General features: G+C 41.6%; 1 protein-coding gene across 4 annotated transcripts in view; it reads right to left on the bottom strand.

The window, feature by feature from the left end:
* ZFPM1 (zinc finger protein, FOG family member 1) overlaps positions 1–19,259 on the bottom strand; it is a 128,149-nt gene that overhangs the window by 18,145 nt on the left and 90,745 nt on the right. For all 4 annotated transcript variants that reach the window (XM_056525572.1, XM_056525574.1, XM_056525575.1 and 1 more), the window contains exon 5: positions 999–1,138. In XM_056525572.1, coding sequence (XP_056381547.1) covers positions 999–1,138 — 140 coding nt within the window. The remainder of the gene's footprint in view (positions 1–998; positions 1,139–19,259) is intronic.

Below are 19,259 nucleotides of genomic sequence, written 5' to 3'. Positions count from 1 at the left end.
GGAAGGCAGGACATTATCTAAGAGGAATCAATCACTTGGCTGTCTTCTGTCTCGACTAGTGGCGCCACAAGATCATAACACCCCAAACAGGGGAGATAAGGGGTTAATGAAGGATTTCATTCTGAGCAGATAACGGGCTCAATCGCTATCACAAACCCAGCTTGCTCTCGTCTAAAATTTCGAGCTTTAACCTTAAAGCGGAGGAGATAACGCCCCCCCCTTCTTCCCCCTCTTTGTGAAAGAAAGAGAAGCCCAAATTGTGCCATATTTAGTTTATTTCACCCCATAAGCAGAGTTTCAGCTTCTAACCTCTTGCTGCATTAGACCCCTCCCTCCCAAATAATTTATATCTGGAGATATCATACCCCCACAACAACAGAAACATTGCGTTCCTAATTGGGACACTGCAGATGCTTTGGCGCCAGATGGAAATATTCAGAGTCCCCTCTGGTGTTGCATATGTCCACATGACACAGCTGGGTGAGGGAGAAAGTTTGCTAAACAGCAGCCCAATGTTATGTGACCAAATCCTTACAGTATGATATTTGCATTTAACCACAAAGTGTGTGAAAAACCGAGTGGTGACAAGTTACCAAGGCCTGCAAGACAAGGCTTGTGAAGTGTGCTGGCATTCCAATGGGGAGGTAGGCCAACAATGTTAACTCTGTCTAACCGATTGTAGCCAGAAATTCATACAGGATTGGTGTACTACTAAGGTAAACAACTACTTGAGCTTCTCATTGGGATGTAGAGTCACCACTTGGTAATAAAGTGAGCAGCTGTGAGGAAATTGTCCTTCCCCCTCGAAATATTGTAGCCAGAAGAACCGGAAGCAATACCACCAAGAACATTTTAGCTGTCAGGAGACTAGCAGACTCTCCCTTTAACACCAGCATCACAGAATCCCAGGTCCAGGTGCCAGTGCGGCTACTTGCTCCGACGCTACCCTTTTGCTCTGTCTCCATTACCCACACCTGTGTGATCATGCCATGTCTTACCGTATCTGTCTGTTCTGGAGAAGATATGGCCCCGCTGAAGTTTCCTCTGTACGGACCCCAGGTAAAGCCCTTGAGGATGTTGCTCTCTGCTCGAACCTGACTGACTCCATCTGGTGAAGGGATTTCCAAAACCAACTCATCTGTGGAGAGATGAGACTCAGAGTGACTGTGCTGGTACCATACAAAATCCATTATTACCAGAGCCTGAACTACACACACACACACACACACACACACACAAACACTCTCATTACCCATATAAATACCAATTAAATATACTAAAAATGGCAAAATATGGAGCATGTTTTTCTGCAATCCCGAACTTCGGGGTTTGCTACTAAGGGTACATTCCCACACGGCGTATTTGCTGCGTATTTGCTGCTGCGTATTTTATTTTCTCTGTTGAAGTCAATGGGTAGGAAAATACGCAGCACCAAATACACAGCAAATACGCAGCAAAATACGCCATGTGGGAACGTACCCTAAAGGGACAAATGTTGGAATTGCTTTTCAAAGAATATTTTACTGACATTATAATAGTAAGTAGTAATCGTAGAGAGAATTACACGCACTGCAGGGACCAGCACTCCCTTGTTGTGCCCCTATCACAACCAGAAAGGGTGGGGTAAATGTTATTTTATGCTCCGTTGCAATTCTGAGGTTGCAATAATAATGTGAATCCTTTGTTAACATAAGGTTAACATGAGAGCAGCGGGGCGCTCATGTCCAACTGATAAGGTTCCTGGCCTGACACTTTCCATGTCAAAACATCCATCTATCTTCTCTATATCAAACCCCACCAAGGAAAATACACAGAGTCACTGATAAGGGAACCCAGTGATCTGGAGGACACACTAACAAACAGGGCCGAGGCACAGTAGCAACTGCAGCAGTTAGGTTCCCAGGAGAAGGTATTCCAGGTGCAGAGACCCAAGACTAGTCAGCTTTTAGTCATTTCCCTGTAGAAAAGAGCAACTATATAGAAAAAGCATGGACAAGACAGCTGTGCCATTGCCTGGTGCTGCCTAATAAAAATGTATAGAATGTAATGCAATAGATCATATATATCATTATTATGGTGCAGTGGGGGAAGAAAGTCAACCAAGTAACAAGAAGCACAAACAACATGAAATGTATTTCTCTCTAAAACAACATTATCAGTCTCTGAAAAACTAGGGGACAGCACAGCACCTATAGTAGCTTTCCCAGACCTAGTTCAATGGCAGCAAAGACTGTGTTACTGCAAACAAAGCTTACCTTTCAGGAGTCTGGAAAAGCTGCTGGAGCTGGCAAAGTGGCCATATTAGTTGTGATACAGCTTCCATACATTAATATTAATCTTACTGCTTATTTTTATTTTCACAGTGCACTTTCTAAAAGGTATATACAGTGATCCCTCAACTTACAATGGTCTATACATACAATAGTTTCAACATACAATGGTCTTTTCTGGACCATTGTAACTTGAAACCAGACTCAAAATACAATGTACAGACAGTCCAGATCTGTGAAACGTGTCAATGGCTGGAAGAACTGACCAATTGAATGAAGTGCATGCACTGAATTCCTATCTGGTAATGCCCCCTACAGTACAGGAAGGTATTACATGTTCTGTACACTTTACCTGTACCAGGGTTAGCGGCTCCTTTGGACACCAGGTGAGGGCGGCTCCATGTTACTTTTTTAGGACACTGTGTAATGTACAGGACCCTGAAGAAGATCCTGTCCTCTACATATACCAGTGTTTCCCAAGCAGGGCGCCCCCAGCTGTTGCAAAACTACAACTCCCAGCATGCCCGGACAGCCTTTGGCTGTCCGGGCATGCTGGGAGTTGTAGTTTTACAACAGCTGTAGGCTCCCTGCTGTGGAAACACTGACAGAGACAGTGATTACAGCTCCCAGCAGATCTTTCTTACTTATATATGTAAGAACTTGCTTTATCTATATTAGTTATCTACTTATTTTTCTTTAATCCTCACTTTTTCCTATTTTTGGACGACATTTTGGTGCCTTTAGAACCAATTACCAGGTTTCCATAGAGTTCTGGTCTCAACATACGATGGTCATCCCAGAACCAATTAATATTGTAACTTGAGGGACCACTGTATCTGTCTCCAATGTAAATTGTGTCCATATAAGCGCAAGAACGGTGAACATTAAGTACGCTTTTACAGGCACATTATCAGTCATGGACGCCACGTTGTGTTGTACGGCCTTCGGCAGAGTTGGGTTAAGACCCTAAGGCTCCACAATGCCCATGTACACAAAGGTGACCCTCAGACCTTCGCTCTCTGAACCCCCAGCTATTTTTCCTGAGCTTGTAAAGATAAAAACTGGTCTTGCCGTCATTAATATTAAGCGCTCTCAGCGAACTAGCAGTTAAAAATAATCTTTTTTTCCCCCGATTATCACAGGAGGCAAAGTCCACTCTGAATCCTATCTCTGTATCAATAGTGCTGGTACTCGGTGACTCCGAACCACAACAAATACAGTCCCCCGTAATCTAATCTCCCATCGCAGTCGAGCATCTGATTGGCCAGCGCCAGCCAGCTGGTCTGCGTATTATCAGACTATTTCCTATCACTGGAATCATTAAGTAAATGTTGCAGGTAACTGGGGCTGTTTGTTACTGATAAGTCGCTGTGAAATGAAATAATAAGAGAGTCACACTATTAGCGGGTTTCCTGGGAGAGGCGGAAGGTCACTGGGAGACTTTATGTAATGCTGACACTGTGTTTAGAGCTGGAGAGTGGAGGCTACAAGGAGCACTGCCTAATTATAAGACCAAGGCGCTCGAATCGGGTCTTGGTTTAATAAGACAATGGGCTTAAATTGTAGTACATGGATGTCCATATTGACGAGCAGAAAAACAAAAGGGTGCACTGTTCCCGCCTGCCACTAGGGAGCACTGCACTATTGGTTTCCATTGTCTAAGAGCAAACTGAGGTGTATATTCTGAATATATGAACTTTAAACCAAGCGCTTGATTTAGATATCAGTATATAGATAATCTATATAATATTAAGTACTATAACATGGCTAACACTGTAATAGGATGTCTCTTTAAATGCAAATGTAAGTGGGTTTTTCCCAGAACCCCTGCACAAGTTGCAGAAAAAAAATGTAATATGACCAGAATTCTGCTGCATAATAAATTTTTGTTGTTGTTGCTGTAATTGGTTTTACAGCTGATTTTCTACATTTCTACATCTGTCATCATTTCAGACTGTAGCCTAGACACAGCCTACTACACAGTGCTGGGGTATGGCCTGAACAGTCCTAAACAGCTCATCTTCTCCTGTGTTTTTAATTAATATCTCTGCAGCTATTTTTGCCCCATAAATGCAAAACCCTAATCTTCTATCTGCTCTACTATCTCCTGTGGTATTGGGGGGGGGGGGGGGGTCTTCTTGCATCATATTCAGTTAATTCTTAGGAGGTAACCATGCAGGAGATTCCCAGGGGTGTTGTATTCGGTGGCGCTTGCTGCGGAGCGGTTATGAGTTATATAAAAAGAACTGGTCTGGTGTTCCCTATCAGGTAATTAACTGCCCAGGTAGAGGGGAACAATGGAGACGGGCAGAGGACTAACAGCCCAATTACACTACCTGAGTGACAGATGAAGCATGAAGGAAGAAGGGGCAGCGCCAGGAACAGACTCTTAAAGGGCCATGATCCTGGTAAAAGGAAAAAAGCTGTAACCCACTTATTCAAGCTGTTCCCCACTGGGATTCTGACTGTACCAATCCTCCTCACCATGGATATGCTAGTGGGAGGTGTGGGCACCTAGTAATTATGCCCCCTATGGATCTAACATTACCTATGCCATGGTTCGGCCATGAATGTAAAAGGTTTGACTACACCTTTAGTCAGATTTTATGCTGAATTATTGCTGTTTATTTGACTAGGAAAGCCATGCTCCATTTTCCTGTAATCTAGTATGCCATAATCTGGTTTTGCTTCTGTGTACAAAATCGTAATATAAGGCTAAGTTCAGACTACGGAATTTCCGCCTGTAATTCTGCTTTGAAATTGCAGGCGTAAATTCCGTAGTGTAGTGAATGGGTAGTGAATGGGTTTCTGTTCACAAATTCACACTTTGGAATTTGTGAAGCGGAATTTGTTAACGGAAAATCCGCTTGGAAATTTCCGCCTGAAGAATGGCGTTGCTCTTTCTTCAGGCGAAAATACGGAACACATTGCAGTCTATTGGAGACTGCAGTGTCCGAGCGGTCCGATTCAGTCAGCGCTGGCCGCACTCGGAATCTCCGGGCGGAAATTTTCTGCCCGGAGATTCCATAGTCTGAACCTAACCTAAATGTGAAATCTCACAAGACCAGAACCAGAAGACTAAGAAGAAACCAGTTTCTAGTTACAAGTGCTGGCACCTGATTTTGTGGTATTGCAGACAATGGGGGTTGGCAAATATCACAATGAGTCCCCTTGAGGGTCTTGTGTTTGGAGTCCTCCACCCTCCCCCTCCACTGTGATCACAAAGCTTGAAAATCACAATTCACATTTATTGATTTTTTTGACACTGCACAAACTAAAATGTTTATCAGCACTGAACTGTGACCTCCACTAATAGCTCCAAGATCTCAGCACCACGAGAAACGTGGCACAGATAGTACAACTGGATTATGTAGTATTTTTCTGCGCGGGGGGAGGGACAAAGAACAGTAAGGTACAAGCAGCATGTAATGAGTCTAACATTTCCTCTTTTTTATTACAGTGATACTGAAGAGGACTGGACAAGACCAAGGATATTATAAAGGATGTTCCTGAAACACTTTGTGCTGCTGTGTGCATTGGTTAAAAGGTTCATGCTAATACCATCACTCCTCACCACACTCTTTAGGATCCATAGTTCACTTTAGCTCATGGAATAGCCCTTTTCTAAATAGCATTACACAGCCAACATTAGAGCAGTCCTAGTATAAAGAATTCAGCCACAAATGCACCAAAATGTTTTTTAGTTTCTGAAAAGCTGAATGACAGTTCGTATAGCTGCTGCTACAGCTCCTACAGGGTTTCTTACTCCACTTTTCTGGGGTCCTGAATAGCATACCTACCTAGTTATACAGTGATATAGTCTGCTCCAATATCACTAAACATCTAGGCATTCAGCGGTGGTCAGACAACCGGTATATGGTAAATACATGGACTTATGGGGCCAAAGATTACCTATACAATTTGACGTAAACCAGGGATATTGTACCAATGTAATGACTCTATTCTGTGTGGCTGTTTTTTTTATCTTATTTTCTTTTTGGACTCTCCAGGCAGACCTCCACTACTATGAACCTACTAACTGGTGCAGGAAGCAGAATAGACTGCTTGGGAGGCTGGTCTTCCAAGGATAGCAGAGCCTCTATTCCCAGGAAACTGTGGCGGGAGAAGGAAGCAAGTGCAGAGCGATTAGCTCCGTGCCAGATATGATGAGCAGTCCTGATATCCTGTGCCGGAAAGGGGGAACCACATCTCTGTTGTAACCCCAGCCGCTGATAGCCAGAGGATGACTGTAAAAAATGGGACTTCAGATTGTCATAGCCGTCTGTCAGCAGAGCTCGGGACACTCAGAGGTGCCCGAGCCTATTGACCTTGGTCAAGTGCTTGTATAAGTCATATCAGCTAAGACTGGATTATATTCAGTAGAGTACGTAGCACAGGGAGTCAGATGAAACGCACTACATATAATGTATATTACTACTAAAGTAACTTAGAAGCCAACTATAGAATCACAAGTAAAGAGGATGTATGACAACCACTAACTTCATTAATAAGAATCCGGGGGGGGGGGCGGCGTACCAGACTTTTCACACACCCTGAATAGCAGACAAATCTGTGTTTTACCATAATTTTTTGGCAAATGAAGCAGAGGCCTGTGTTTTCTGGGGATGTGGTGTTGGTGGTGGTGGAGGTGGGGGGGGGGGTCCCTAACAGCTGAATGTCTACAAATAATTGACCTATTAACATGTCAGAACAAAATCCTGCGATCTGCATATATTGGGTCCACATACATGTTAAACAATACAAAGTATGACCTATTAGGTTCCAGTTATAGATTCGTCGTTTTTGGATACGGCTGTATAATGACTGAATTGCTGCATACTGAATTCCATGAGGCAATGTATATGAGGTCAAGTGAAATTTGGCACTTCTTTCCCACCACATCTTCATTGATTTCTACTTTATATGATTAGTATATTGTCTTATCTACTACCCAACTTTTCCAAACAGCAATTCTGTTATTTATGCAGTGACAGAGGTCTATCTGTATTGCTATACTATTTCTGGTACTGTAAGAATAGTAATGACAGTGATTCTGGTCTTCACTCAACTTTCCCAAAGAGAGCTATAACTAAGATATAGCTGAAGAGAATTATCTAACAGCCTCATGGTCTTACATTTACTAGGGATTTTTTTTTTTGTGTGTGTGTCTCATATAGAAATTCAGGTTAAAAGCTTTAAATAGAACTCCCAGATAAGCATCTCCCTTTAAGCGTATACCTAGGGCGAAACTCCCCCCCCCCCCCCCCGCCCCCCTTTTTTTTTCTTTTTGATAGAGTGTTAATCTAAAACAAATACTTCTATCTGCTGTTAGTGCAAGCTCTGTCCGATAAAGAGCAAAATAACAAAATTATTCTCCCCACCCACACATACCAAAAAAGTGACTTTATCAGCAGCATCTCTTCCCTCCCATGTCCATCAGAACACACTGTGCCTCCGTGGTGTGGAGTTCTGGTCCCACAGATAGCGAGACCTTGAGGTTTTTACCCAAACTCCAGGCATTTGGAGATTAGGGAGGCAGGAGAACTGGGGGGAGATAAAATTAACTGAAACCGGTTTTCATCACATTTTAATGAAAACGCTTTGAAATTAAAGTAAAATGCAGAGGACTTTTCGGACATAAAGGAAGGAGATGATATGTTATGAGGAGTGGATTCATCGCAGGTTCATGATGTACATGAAGCTGGAAACCCACAATAGACAATTGGGGGGGCTCAATAATATTTTATCTGCGTGGGTTCAGGGGGGACACGGTGACCTAGCACAAGCATTAGACAAAACAGAGAAGGTAATGTCAACTCCGTGTGCTAAAAACATCATGTCCCTTTAGATCTAAGTCGTTCTATACAGCTTAACTATATTAGCATTACATGTACTTCCATAGGCACCAGTGAATAGGCCAATAAGCTGCCAAACAAGAGCTCCTTACAGAAAAAGCATAACTACTCGCTATAGCCATAATAATAATAACTAGGCAAAAGCACTGCTTTGAAGTCCAAACTGAATATAAAACTCTCCATATATACGTCACTTCCGGTCTTTGTGCTTTACACTGCAGCTTTGCTCACCAATGCATTGGCAAGTAAACTTCCAATACAGCAAAGTCATAGGGGGAGATTTATCAAAACCTCTGCAAAGGAAAAGTTGCCCATAGCAACCAATCAGCATGATTCTTTCATTTTTACTAAGGAATTTTTTATGAAAGAAGTGATCTGATTGGTTGCTATGGGCAACTGGGAAACTTTTCCTTTGCACAGGTTTTGATAAATCTCCCCCATAATGATTATAAACTACAATCATCTGAACCACCAGTGCAGACATCTACTGTAATAGGTTAACTACTGCAATCAACCATACCATTGTGCACCTTTTTAGGGTAGGATGCCAGAAGATGGCATAAATTGAACAGCCCTTAAATACTGAAATAACTAAAATCTCCATGGCTTTTGAAGTCAAAGTCAGGTGTAATTTAACCACATCATCATCATCCTCCTCCTCCTCCCCATCCTCCCCCTCCCCCTCATCATCATCATCATCATCCACATCCTCCTCCTCTTCCTCATCATCATTATCCCTATCCTCATGATCATCATCCTCCTCCTGCTCATCATCTCCATCCTCCTCCTCTTCATCCGCCTCTTCCTCCTCCTTCTCATCATCCACATCATCATCCCCATCATCCTCCTCCTCCTCTTCATCATCCCCATCCTCCTCATCATCATCATCCCCATCCTCCTCCTCCTGATCATCATCCTCCTCCTGCTCATCTCCATCCTCCTCCTCTTCATCCGCCTCTTCCTCCTCCTTCTCATCATCATCCCCATCATCCTCCTCCTCCTCTTCATCATCCCCATCCTCCTCCTCCTCCTCATCATCATCCCCATCCTCCTCCTCCCCATCCTCCTCATCATCATCCTCCTCCTCCCCATCCTCCTCCTCCTCCTCCCCATCCTCCTCCTCATCATCATCCCCATCATCATCATCCCCATCATCATCCTCTTCAGGAGGATAGATCCTGCAGGATGCCAGCCAAAAGAAACACTCCTGCTCTACCACTGACTACACTGAAAACGTATTCATAAGAAGTGCGTGATCCAACTTGCAAGAGCCTTTGTGTGTCGTAAACCGCTAATATATTTCTGCTGCAAACAGTTAACCCCAAGTCATCACGAAACTTGGAAAGCTCAAGGATAAAGTTTATGAATTACGGGCAGAGTGATCCAATAAATTTAATGGAAGCCTAAGAGGTAAAGCGCTAATCCTGGCATCACATACCGAGAGCTAAAAACATGGCCGAGTAAACTGCTGCAATTTGTCTGTCCTTGCCAATGGAGACGCGTCGTGATAACATCTTACCCGTGCGCAATAATGAACTTTTAATTTTTATGCTTCCAGGCAAAATAGCATAAAGCCCATAAAAAGAGGCCAGAGGTGGCGTTAAAAGGAATTTAATTAAAGAGATGTAAACAAAACAAAAAAAAGAAAAAGGGAAAAAACAATCAGAATGAAGGAAGAAAATGTTTGACTGGCTTTTTTTAGTATGAAATACTGAAAATTTTCTAATGAAAGCAATTGCAAAACCTATTGGTACTGCATGCTTTACAACATATCAAAAGTGTTTGTATCTGACAGTGCCCATTTAAGGCAATTTCCCTAAACATAAATTAATCAATAGTATTGGAGAAATCCACACTTAGTGGATAGTATACTATCCACAGAGAGTATAACAGCATATAAATCAAGCTAACTAACAATGCAGGATTCTAAGAAAGTAGAGTTGTTCCTCAAGTCTTCTCAGGCACCTGAATTTCAAACCTCCCTAGGTATGCAACATATCCATTTCTGTACTGATACATGAGAGGGTACATTTATTTAGGTTCCTGAAAAAATTGGATCATTAAACATGTGACACTGTAAGGCAAGGGCTACACAGAGACCTGTTGCATTTTTGTGCGACCAAAATATTTGTGCGACCTTCCATTTTATGGTGTCTTTGCTTACACTTAAAAACTTTATGAAAAACCTCATCCTCCTCTTTCTGGTGCCAGAAAGTTAAACAGATTTGTAAATTATTTCTATTGAAAAATCTTAATCCGTCCAGTACTTATCAGCTGCTATATGCTCCACAGGAAGTCATTTTCTTTTTGAATTTCTTGTCTGTCTGACCACAGTGCTCTTTGCTGACATCTGTGTCCATTTTAGGAACTGTCCGGAGCAGGATAGGTTTGCTATGGGGATTTACTCCTACTCTGGACAGTTCCTAAAATGGACAGAGGTGTCCGAGAGCACTGTGGTCAGTCAGAAAGGAAATTTAAAACCAAAAGCACTTCCTGTAGAGCATACAGCAGCTCATAAGTACTGGAAGGATTAAAACAATTTAAATAGAAGTAATTTACAAATGTGTTTAACTTTCTGGCACCAGTTGATTTATAGAAAAATGTTTTCCAGTGGAGAACCCCTATTAAGTCCAATATATTCAGAAGACTTAAAGGTAAGCAGACATCATAATACAGCAGAAGAAAATTCGAGCAGAATGCTTGGTTGTATAGGGAGAGGTATTAGCAGTAGAGACGGAAGTGCTCACATCATTGTACAGAGTGCTGGTGAGACCTCACTTGGAGTATTGTGCGCAGTACTGGAATAATGTTTGGGAAGACTGGACCTCAGATGGTTCAGGTTGTGCTGCCATTCATATCTGCATTGACAGTGTCCCGGCCATACTCTACAGTGTAACACTGTGCAATGCAGCCCTAGCCTAATTGTGATCATGCTGACTGCCACTCAGCTTTCCTAGAATAAGATAAACTGATAGACATGTATCAGGGACTTTAGGGGGATGAATGCTTTTCACCGTGACTCTGTATACCACATACACAGTGAATTACCCACCATCGTATATGGAGTGTGTGCTGCAAATCCCCACGAGCGCCTCTGTGTCTGCGGCTCTAGGGTTAAGGGTTGGAGTTTTCAGGGAACAGTTTGCTCATCAATTTGTAAAAGCAAATTAACCAGCCGCCATCTATAAATGCGACCAAGTTGAGGATTATAGATTATAGTTATCAGTTATTTGCATATCAGAATTTTAAGCAGTCAAACCCCTCCAGCAAACAAGGTCATTCCAAAGATAAAAATTCAGTTATTTTTTCTTCTTCTTTAATTCCCAGCTTCAACTTGTCTTGCTAAAAGTGACATTATAAAATTAACCCTGGAGGTGCTGGAAGATCAAGGGCTTTACCAAAACAGAGTACACCTTCACAACCAAGGAAGGCATTGTGGGGAAACTGATCAGAATAGAGGTTCTTGTGCCCCCTGCATTCTTCTCAAACAAAGCATTTTTTGGTGTTTTTTTGTTTTTTGTTTTTTTTTTACCTAAAAATTTTGAGTTTCCCACATTTTTTGAAAATAAATAATGAATCCAAATTAACATAATTTTACATAAATGACATTTTTGTACTCTAAATGCAAAGCAGGATACCAAGGCATACTGGTAGTTGAAGTTTTGCAATGGTTCTTTGCACACTTCTTTATAGTATTGTTTTTTTTTTATTTGTTTAGCTGGGGTGTAAATAATTTTGCAGGGAGAAAGAAGTACAAAACACACACAGGGGAGAAACTAGTGTTCCTCTAAAGCAAAGAGTCTGAAGCAGACAACTATATATATATTTATATATACAGTCATCCCTCAACTTACAATGGCCTCAACATACAATGGTCTTTTCTGGACCATCGTAAGTTGAAACCAGACTCCACATACAATGCTACGGACAGTCCAGATCTGTGAACGTGTCAATGGCTGGAAGAACTGACCAATCAGAATGGGCATCCACTGGTAAAACACCTGTATTACTGAAGCGTATGCACTGACTGGTGTCTGGTAGCGCCCTCTACAGTACAGGGAGGTACTACATGTTCTTTACTCTTTACCTGTACCAGGGTTAGCTGCACCTTTGGACACCAGGTGAGGGCGACTCCATGTTACTTTTTTAGGACGGTGCATGTACTGTACAGGACTCTGAAGAAGATACTGTCCTACATAGACCGGTGTTTCCCAAGCAGGGTGCCCCCAGCTGCTGCAAAACTACAACTCCCAGCATGCCCAGACAGCCTTTGGCTGTCCGGGCATGCTGGGAGTTGTAGTTTTGCAACAGCTGGAGGCTCCCTGCTTGGGAAACACTGACATAGACAGTGATTACAGCTCCCAGCAGATCTTTCTTACTTTTATATGTAAGGATTTGCTTTATCTGTATTAGTTATCTACTTATTTTTCTTTAATCCTCACTTTTTCCTATTTTGTGGATGACATTTTGGTGGCTTCAGAACCAACTACCAGGTTTCCATAGAGTTCTGGTCTCAACATACAATGGTTTCAACTTACAATGGTCGTCCCGGAACCAATTAATATTGTGTCACATGAAGCCACACACCCCTCTTTCATGTCTTGGGAGAGGGCGTGATGAGTGACCAGAGCAGTCATACCCCCTTCCCAACCACAGCCGCCCGAACCCAGCTTTCTGGACAAAACAGTTCAGAACGCTGGAGTGCCGCTTGGAAACGGCAGGAGGTCCCAGTGGTCAGACCCCCCCATGATCAGACATTTTAGCCCCTATCCTTTAACAAACTGCAGACTCTACATATAGAAGTCCACTATGGGACAGCAGCTTTTCCAGTACTAAAAGACCTGTGCTGGAGGGACCAGGAATAGTGGGACCACTGCTAATAAGTGCACTATAGTCTGGAAAAATTCAGACCCAGATCAGTACTCTAATTAAAGACCCAGTGAACTAGACAGATTTTGGATCTTCAAAATGCATGTTTCTATTCCTGCATGTTTCTATTTGTAATATATGTTTCAACATATGACCTGGTCTATAGTAGTTAGTATAGGATCAGGAACATATGTGACGTAAAAAGGCACACTTCTAGAATTTGGTTTCTCAATATTTAGAGATGAGCGAACTTACAGTAAATTTGATTCGTCACAAACTTCTCGGCTCGGCAGTTGATGACTTTTCCTGCGTAAATTAGTTCAGCTTTCAGATGTTCCGGTGGGCTGGAAAAGGTGGATACATTCCTAGGAAAGAGTCTCCTAGGTCTGTATCCACCTTTTCTAGCCCACCGGAGCACCAGAAAGCTGAACTAATTTATGCAGGAAAAGTCATCAACTGCCGAGTCGAGAAGTTTGTGAGGAATCGAATTTACTGTAAGTTCGCTCATCTCTATCAGTTTGCCTTCTGTGAATCAGGCATTGGAGTCTTTGATCTACCTTTTAGAGCAGTGGTCTTCAACCTGCGGACCTCCAGATGTTGCAAAACTACAACTCCCAGCATGCCCGGACAGCCAACGGCTGTCCGGGCATGCCGGGAGTTGTAGTTTTGCAACATCTGGAGGTCCGTAGGTTGAAGACCACTGTTTTAGAGTCTTCTCTAATGTATTCATACTTCTATTGCTATAGTCTTTATAGTTGTGCTACAGTAGGTTTTGTATAGGATCAGACATTATCCTCTAGCCTTCATTCCCAGCATGTATCAAAAAGCCTTGGAACACTAGACCTGACATTGTGGAGGTGCTCTGAGTGGGCGGCCACAGCTGAACCTGGTCTGTGTCAGAAGTAGGATGCAGAGTAACAAAAAAAAATTTCTTAATTTTTTTTTTTTTATAGTGGACATCTAATAGTAATCTATATATAGTGCAAATAAAAGCAGCGCACCCAAAAGAATAAAATTGAAAAAAAAAATTAGAAAAAGAATGAAGAGGGGTGCACGCATGCATAGGACTGAGGTTACCAGGTCCAACACAATAGTACATGGATAAAAGCAGTACACCAAGCGGATACAATAAAAAAATGGTCTTCACTGTCTTCATTTTCTTGCTTTATTGCATGAACAAATACTCACATAAAAAACATAGGGAGAGGGAAGGAGCCATTTGGCCGGAAGAAGCACTCTTGAAGTGTGAAATGGAGCTTGTTGCCTCTTGTACCCCCCCCCCGCTCCTTCCATTTCCCTATGTTTTTTTTATGTGAGTATTTGTTCATGCAATAAAGCAAGAAAACGAAGACGGTAAGTTGGCGGTTTTTTCCTTTCTCTATACAACTATAAACCATTTTTAATTTCATCTGCTTGGTGTGCTGCATTTATCTATTTAATTAAAAAAAAAAATAATTTATATATATATATATATATATATATATATATATATATATATATATATATATATACATACACATACACATACAGTGGTCCCTCAAGTCCCTCTGTTGCATGTTTACAGCTACCACTTCTGCAGGAAAGGCTATTCCATGCATCCACTACTCTCTCAGTAAAGTAATACTTCCTGATATTACTTTTAAACCTTTTCCCCTCTAATTTAAAACTATGTCCTCTTGTGGTAGTTTTTCTTCTTTTGAATGTGCTCTCCTCCTTTACCATGTTGATTCCCTTTATGTATTTAAAAGTCTCTATCATATCCCCTCTGTCTCATCTTTCTTCCAAGCTATACATGTTAAGGTCCTTTAACCTTTCCTGGTAAGTTTTATCCTGCAATCCATGTACTAATTTAGTAGCTCTTCTTTGAACTCTCTCTAGAATATCTACCGGTATATTCTTTTGGAGATACGGCCTCCAGTATTGCGCACAATACTCCAAGTGAGGCCTCGCCAGTGTTCTGTACAGTGGCATGAGCACTTCTCTCTTTCTACTGCTTATACCTCTCCCTATACATCCAAGCATTCTGCTAGCATTTCCTGCTGCTCTATTACATTTTCTTGGGGTTGCAGAGAGTGTCATTGTATGTGGCCCAGGTGCCTGAAGGGGGCAATAAGTTCTCTCTTTCCTATATGAATAGACCAGTACTGTAAAACAAGCATAGTTTGGGCCCTGTGATATATTTTGCAATGGTGCCCAGGATCTTTGACTTACGCCTCTGTGTGTGCCCTAGTCACACCTCTCAGGTACTGCAAAACAGCTTCTGAATCTATCAAGGATTAAGTGCCTCAGAGCTGTTTTTGGAATGGATGCTGGTATCGAATGCCTCCCTCCTCACAAATGTCACCTAAGTAGATGTCGCGTGAGCTCCTAGTGATGTTTTACAAGCAGTGCAATGCAAACAGCAGGGATCCCATGGCTGCTCCAGAGATGGAGAATACTATGGGACTGAGATAGCAATCTGAGCCTAAATTATTCACCAGAGCCTTAGCAGAAACGCCAGGCAGACAAAGGAGGGGGCAGGCTGCTAACAGAGCCGCAAAGGGGTTCCTGTAAACTAATCCTGGCTGCCATCAATGGCCTATAGTGTCAGGGGGGATATGCAGTGAAACTGCAGCAACAGGGACATAAATAAAAAAGGAGCAATAAACAAATACTAAAAGCCATATCTATGTGATAATAATCATACCTTGTGCAAAAACAAATAATAAAGGAAAAGGACAGATAAACAGCATCTAATGATACAGGGGTGGAATTCAGACCTAGCTGTGCCCTATGGAGCATAACTACAGTGTAAAGCATGGCAGTTAATGAGATTGAGGCTGTTTTTTTAAACAAAATGGTGTTTTAGATAGTTTCATATTGTAACAGACCTCAAAAGACACTGACTGCGACAGCACTCTGGGTACTCTAACAATGATTCTGGATGATAACTATGGTGGCCATGATGGCACTGAGGAGAAACTATTGCTGTATAAAGTGCACACCACCAAAAAAATATATGCAAATATAATCTCTTTATTATATCATAGCGGTTACAAAAAAGAATTAGACAAACACAAGAGCAGTTAAAAACAATTAAAAGCTCAAAAACAGAGCAAAGCACAACATGGGAAAAGGACCATGAACTCCCTCTCCCCACTATCCTGTCCTGTAATATTGTGATATAACAATGGCTGCTGATTCAAAGTGACATGGTGCATATACTGTTATATGAAAATAATAAGTGACGCATGACGCGTTTCGTCACTCCATGGTGACTTCCTCAGGGGACAACACCCCTGAGGAAGTCATCATGGAGTGACGGAATGTGTGGGGTCCTTGGCTATCCTGTCCTACATTATACATCTAGCTGCTCCTTCATTTGTGATTTGCTACCTCTCAATTGCTTTCTGTGTATTTTGTTGTGCACTGTGGGTATGATTTACTTTATACAAAAAAATGCAGGATTGGGAGCTCTACATAAAACAGAAAACACAGGCCGAGGATACTGCATTGCACCCACCCAATGTGCCAAAAATGCTACAAATACATTAAATAAGTGGAGCAGTCCTATTACACGCATCTATTTAAAGCAAACCCTGCGCAGACAGGGAAAGTGGTCTAATTTCTGAAAGCCTACAGCGCCGCCAAGTGCCAAAACTACTGTGAATTAACCCTATCAAAGTTATGTATGCTATGTGACTATTACAAGACTATTACTTTCATTACCTATCATCCACAGAGATAGGTCACCGTCATCCCCTGGACTATTGCTTGACACCTTCTGTCCCATATATCCCTCTAGTGCAATATTAGCCCCAATTGTATTTTACTAATTTTTTAATATATGGTTAATATTATTTGTGTGTCATCCGAAGCAAGGGCACTGCCGAGGTCCTCACTATGAAACTATTGTAATTAATGTAATCTAATAAATATTTAATATTTGACACAACTCTTCATCTACTAGCTCTTTAATATTCTATTCTTCATCTTTCATTTTATACCCCTAGCCTGGCATGATTTACTTTATACTTATTATTTTCATATAACAGTATATGCACCATGTCACTTTGAATCAGCAGCCTGTGTTCTCTATGGGCAAGTGTCCCTAACAAGAATTTCACTACTTCACAATGGTTCTTACAGACTCCATAAACATAATAGCTACATGCATGACGTAGGGGTAAGGGGCACATGGACTTTCCAATAAGCGGAGAGACTGCATCCTATATAGGGTAGTATACTGTGAATGTAGGTGGCAGAAGCTGGGAGGGATAAGCATTTTATGTGGTTTTGGTGCTGAATGTAATTCCTCGGTTTACATATTTACATGCTGCTTCACTGTGCATGTACAGTGGATGTGGATGATAAAATAAATAAAGGAATACAGTGTCTCCTCCATTTCCTTCTCTGGTCTTTTCACCAGTGCGGTCCCTGATAAGTGTATGGTCTGCACAGGAGCAGATAGAAAGCCTATCAGTCGGGTATGTATGAGCAAAGTCCCCTATCACCATTTCATCACAGGCGCTGCCATCTACTCCCAACCACATAGAAATGAATAACACTCCAATTACTGGAACAGAGCAAGGCTGAAGGCACACAACAGAAAAGATCTCTTACATGGAATGGATGTATTAAATAGGAGAAAAACAGGTTGGAGAAATGCTGGAGCAATGGGGGAACCATTTCATTGGGAGCCCCATTATGAATATCCAATGCATAGGGTAACAGTAGAAAATATGTCAAATTATGCAATAGGGTAAGGAATTGTCCCAGATGTTCGGTGGTTCATCCCACTGAACCATCATACATTATGATTCTACCCTGCCTAATGGCCAATGCCAGGGAACAATAAATTGTGTTCATTTATCATACATCCAACCTCTCCACAGCCAAAAATTGTGATAACAGGGAACAACGGATTGTATTCGCAACTCCTACAGTCTGCCTTCACACAGGCCGAAATAGTTGAAAGAGAAAAATAGAATGCATTCACCGGTCATATAGTTAGCCTCTCCTCAGCTTGAAATGACACATAAGTACCTGTGTGGGTGCACTGCTTTCAATATTACAATGTAGTTTTAGGGTCCCTTAAGGAAATAACACAAGGTTATAAGATGAGTTCAGTTCAAAGTGTAGATTGCAACTATAAAAATGCACTGGCACCCTATCGATGCACTCAACAAAGTGTGTAAAGGGGTTTTCCACCATAAGGTGATTTTAGTACGTACCTGGCAGGCAGTAATGGACATGCTTAGGAAGGATCTGCGCTTGTCTTGGGGCTAAATGGATATGTTGTGAGTCCATCATAACACTGTGGCTAGATTTTTGTGAACTGGTATTTCCTTTTTTACTTTAATTTTTTGCCTACAAATCCCATAATTCCATTTTCCTCCCTCCTACACATCAGCCACCCCACCCATTGAAACAAAGACCTGTGTTTTTCAATCAGGGTGCCTACAGCTGTTGCATTAGTTGCAGATTGATCTCTCTCTCCCACCAAGCGATCGCTCCACCCATTGAAGCAGACAGGCTCCCTGTCATCAGCTGACTAGTGAGTCAGGTCTCTGCCGCATTGCAACCTGGCAAAAATCTGAGACAACAGTCATTTTGTATGCTGTTAAAAATAAATATTGGGGTGAAAATCACAGAAGAATTGTGAGAAAACCGTCACACACAGGTAGATACACTATATTATGAACTACACTAAATTTACTGCCCCTGTAGCATAGTCAAATAAAAAAAAAAATCCTGGAATATCCCTTTCATGTCTAGACTCAGTTGAGAAAGTATAAGAACAATGCATTCATCAATCACCTGGTATGGCTTGAGTCCATGAAATGTGCAACATCCAATGGAGCGACCATAGCAGAACCATTAACTGTACTGTTGACTTCATGGCATAAACACAATAACTATATCTGTTATGGTCAAGAGTTATATAGTAACAGACCTCTAGAAATATATATAAAAATATATATAGATAGACTAGTTGTATGTAAAATAATCAATATTCATTAATATAGATATATAAATATGTGTCCAAGCAGGGCCCTTGCTATGGACTTTACTATAAGTTATTGCACATGAAAAGAAAATGAAAAATAAAAAAAAATTGTATTGCTGTGTCCGATATAGGTACTCTTCGCATTTGTAAAATTGGTGGTAATAGAGCCTGTACCCAGTACAATATAGTTGTGGATATAGCTTTTTAGTTTATAACATAGTTTGGTGCTCTGCACCACTCACCGCATCGCTATACACATGAAGACCTCCGGGAAAT

The sequence above is a fragment of the Hyla sarda genome, chromosome 6, assembly GCF_029499605.1.
Source record: "Hyla sarda isolate aHylSar1 chromosome 6, aHylSar1.hap1, whole genome shotgun sequence".
Lineage (NCBI taxonomy): Eukaryota > Metazoa > Chordata > Amphibia > Anura > Hylidae > Hyla > Hyla sarda.
Note: the sequence above shows the minus strand (reverse complement) of the source record. Positions and strands in the feature narration are given on the sequence as shown.